The sequence below is a fragment of the Danio rerio genome, chromosome 24 (assembly GCF_049306965.1).
Source record: "Danio rerio strain Tuebingen ecotype United States chromosome 24, GRCz12tu, whole genome shotgun sequence".
In the NCBI taxonomy this organism is placed as follows: domain Eukaryota; kingdom Metazoa; phylum Chordata; class Actinopteri; order Cypriniformes; family Danionidae; genus Danio; species Danio rerio.
Window position 1 is genome coordinate 2,984,889 of NC_133199.1, and position 3,911 is coordinate 2,988,799.

General features: G+C 40.8%; 1 protein-coding gene across 1 annotated transcript; it reads right to left on the bottom strand.

Moving 5' to 3' along the window:
* Nucleotides 1–415: 415 nt before the first annotated feature.
* On the bottom strand, nt 416–3,290 carry si:ch211-152c8.5. Its single transcript, XM_005162938.6, has one exon. It carries the CDS (start codon nt 3,264–3,266, stop codon nt 2,409–2,411), a length of 858 nt encoding a protein of 285 aa, XP_005162995.2. The 5' UTR covers nt 3,267–3,290; the 3' UTR covers nt 416–2,408.
* Nucleotides 3,291–3,911: the final 621 nt, after the last annotated feature.

Genomic DNA, 3,911 nt, shown 5'->3' on the forward strand with positions numbered 1-3,911 from the left:
TTATTAGAAGTTTCTTCATCAACATGTGGTTCATCCCTGCATTCATCAACTTCAACAGTCTGCCAGCAATTCCATGCAGGACAGTCGACTCTGAACACAGCAGAACAGGTAAAGCAGCTCCCTGAAGCTGGACACACTGAAATAATGAAATGTCAGAGACTAGGGATGTGCTGTCAACTCTGTACTTTATGTAATCAGCGATTACTTTAGTTTTAGTTTGATGGTGTGTTTTGGTTAACAGAAAAAAACCCTGGACTTAAGCTAAATATTGTGGCAGTTTTACTTGAAGGTAAAGAAAACTATTATCCCCTAATATGTAATATTGTCCAACAACCAGTGCTTCTGTAATCAATACCAGCTCTATATTTGCTCAAGCTGTTTATTTACAAAGCAAATCAGTGTCAAAGACTTCATGTCCACTGTGTTCATTATTTTATTCTGAGAATTATTTGGACTTATATCATATTGAGTGTGCATAGATCTGAAGCAAATAGAGAACAACGTGTATACAAACTTGTACCACAAAGGTTGATAGGTTATGCTGGTAATAACACTTTTCCAGAGAAAAAGCAAATGACTGCATAGAGGTAAAAGCTTTTGTCGAGCATCTTTTACTGTGCAAATCCCAGCTGCTAAATGCGATAATAAATGTTCATACTTTAAACATTTGCATATTCAAACAAACATTTGCATATTGCAAAAATCAGATCGCCACTTTCCCTCAAACAGTTGCACAGACCAAACAAACCTAGAGAAAAACAGCAGCAAAACTGGACTCCAGTTAAAATCATTGATATCTTATCTCATGTGTGGACATAATATAGACATTCTATACTGTAAACACAACCTGTCGCTGACTTTTCACTAAAAATACAGTAAACATTGATTCAGTTTTGATGTTCTCTGTCACTCGTCGTGGTTATTTTATATTCAAGTTATATATTTTGACTCTTAGTTTCCTTACATTTTAAGTTCCACCAACTCTTTTAGGTCAATTTTTTTCAAAGTCAATTTTTGTAAACTGAGCAGCAAATATCAGCCTCATCTGTTGAAGAAAAACATTGATCACTGATATCCAATGATATAGTTCTGCCTCGTTTCCACAAAAGAACTGCACCGCGTCAATAATTGTGAACTCTCTCTCTCACACACACACACACACACACACATTTCCTGGAATTAATACATGTCATTTTAGCGAACGTCACCAAAGCAATGTGTGTAATTTCCTCCATTATATGAAGTGGTTCAATTTAAAACAAAAAAGGTTTTCAGTTTTAAACCTTATGACCTTTGTCTTCTGTGGCACACAGAAAGAGATGATTTATAAAATGCCCACAATGCATTTAATAGACATACTGTTGCTTAAACAGGGAAAGCTTCATATAAGACATGAAAGCAGCATAAAGTAGTCTGTACAACATGTGCACTATATTCTAAGTCATGCAATAAATGTTGGTATAAATTTTTGTCTGAAATTCAAATCATTTACACTGGAAAAGCCACTAAAGCCCTCCACTAAAGCCATCAAATCTGACTTGCAAATATAAAATAATCCCATTTTGCTGGTTCTAATGGTTTTCCGACATGAGAATAACAGAATATAGCATACAACACATAGACCAACATTATGGTACATCCATATATTTTAGAACATTTTTAGCAACATGTTTTTTTTAGTTTCCACTGAAGAAAAAGTCAACAGCGTGTGCTGGCCAAATCATGACAAATAAATGTGATTTTCAGGTAAAAAGGTTCATTTTAAAATAGATTTTAATTCTATGACAAGCCAGTCCAGTTTATATACAGTATATACAGTATATATCCTAAAGCCTTCAGTGCTGACAAGAATACATTTGCGTATATTTTGCAATAACAGTTCTGCATGAAAGTCCAACTTTGGCCATTTGTGAGGTTCTTACATTTACCTGATTTGCATGTTCAAACCCACAATGTGTAATTAGCTTTAGTTTGTGTTTTCTCTCAAGTTTGTCTCAAGTCATAACGAGTCCCTTGTTCAAAGCTGAAGTCAAATGTGAACAATGACCTAAATTTCAATCTGTTCCACACACAATTGATTCTTATGGCATTAGAATATCAAAATATAGCGAATGAGACATTAGAACCATCTCTGTGGTACTCTGGTGATGCTTTTTAGAGCTCAATCGCACTTAGAATAGCAGCTCGGCAACAAAATTTCTTTCATTATCCAAGAAAGAAAAATCAGCCTATTGGGTATAGGCTACAACATGATGGTATCAATCATTTAGAGGGGATTTTAACACTAGCACAGCTCTATTTATCCTCGCCATCTTCGTGAGAGTACATTCATGTTGTATCAAATCAGTTTTAGTCATTCGTGCTGATAAAACGCACCAATGACCACCTGCGCTGCGCGTAAAAGCGCATCATACCGCGTGGAAAGCCGCGGTCTCGCTTGGTGACGAGCTGTGGTACTTCAGGGAATAGTTCAGCCCATCGTTGTTGTCCCAAAACTCGGAGTTATCATCTTTCATGTACACGGCGAAATGCACTGAAGCGCTCGGATCCAGGAAAGGAGGCGTGTACATGGTGAAGGAGTAGCGCGTCGTGTCCTCGGTGGCCACGGGAATGGCTTGCGCGTCCACGAACGACAGCCAGTCGTTGAAAGTATACCTGACCCCAACCTCTCTGCCACCCGTCGCCCGTATGATCCCACGGACATCAAACTGCGTCACTGTGACGCTTTCCAGCGCGACGCGACCTCGCGCAAGCCGCGTCTCCTGGTCGCCCGAATCCACAGGCGTCTTGAACGTCGGGACTAGATAGTCCAGCGCCAGAGAGGACCTGATATTGACGCACAAGTCATCAATAAACTCGCGCTCCTTTTGCAGAGGGAAGCTCTTGAGTCTATTAAAGACTTTGGCTGGAATCTGAGGGTCCTCGCTGGTGCTGAAGTGCTTGACGCTCGCCAGGTTCAAGCCGAGCGCGTCCGCAAACTTCACGCGTTTCCTGCAGTTTTGGGAGATCTGGTGGTACAGGCTCGCCTGCTCTGGATACGCGGGTAAGGACTTGGCTCTTCGCCTGTCTTTCAGGTACTCGGGTATCTCCTCGGGCTGAAGATCATCATCGGAGTCCAGTCCGTTCTCCATCTGCTCCGCGTTCATTATGCTCATCATTTCAGTTCTGTAATCTCCAATGACAGCGAGTGTCACTCCAGGAGAACCCCTCTGGATGAGCAGATGTGTGTGTGGACTTGTGACCCAATAACAGCTCCACATGCGCATATATCTGTGGTCTGTCCAGCAATCATTACGCGCTGGTTACGCCCACCCACTCAGGATCAAGCGTGCCTCCTGGACAGATAAATAAACATGCTTTTACACTCTGTTCTGGAGAGGAGTTAAACTTAGCAGCAAGCTTGTGACTTTTACAAAACAGTAGGCAGTACAAAAACAGGACAAATCGTATTTGTTATTGTGTTATTTTAAGTTCCCTACTGAAAAAAAAACAGCTTGACCAGCCTAGCCAGGCTGGGAGCCCAGCCAAAACCAGCTATATCCAGCTTAAACCAGGCTGGTCAAGCTGGCTCTAGCTGGATTTAGCTGGTCAGGCTGGAAATAGTTGGAAACCAGCCTGTAAATGGCCAAAGCCCCTCCAAAACCAGGCTGGTAAACCAGCTAAAACCAGCCAACCAGCCTAGGCTGGTTTAAGCTGGAATTTTCAGCAGGGTTTTAACATGTCGTAAACGTTCTAGTTAACTTTTATATTTGAATATTTGTTACTGTGCTATTTCTTACACGTTTCTTACTTTTTTCGCACCATTTGACACGCAAATGAGAGATCTCCGCTGTCATTTGCGACTAGTTATTTTCCTTTTAAAAAAACATTTTGCAGCTAATGCTGATTCATGAAGCAAACTTGTATTTCTT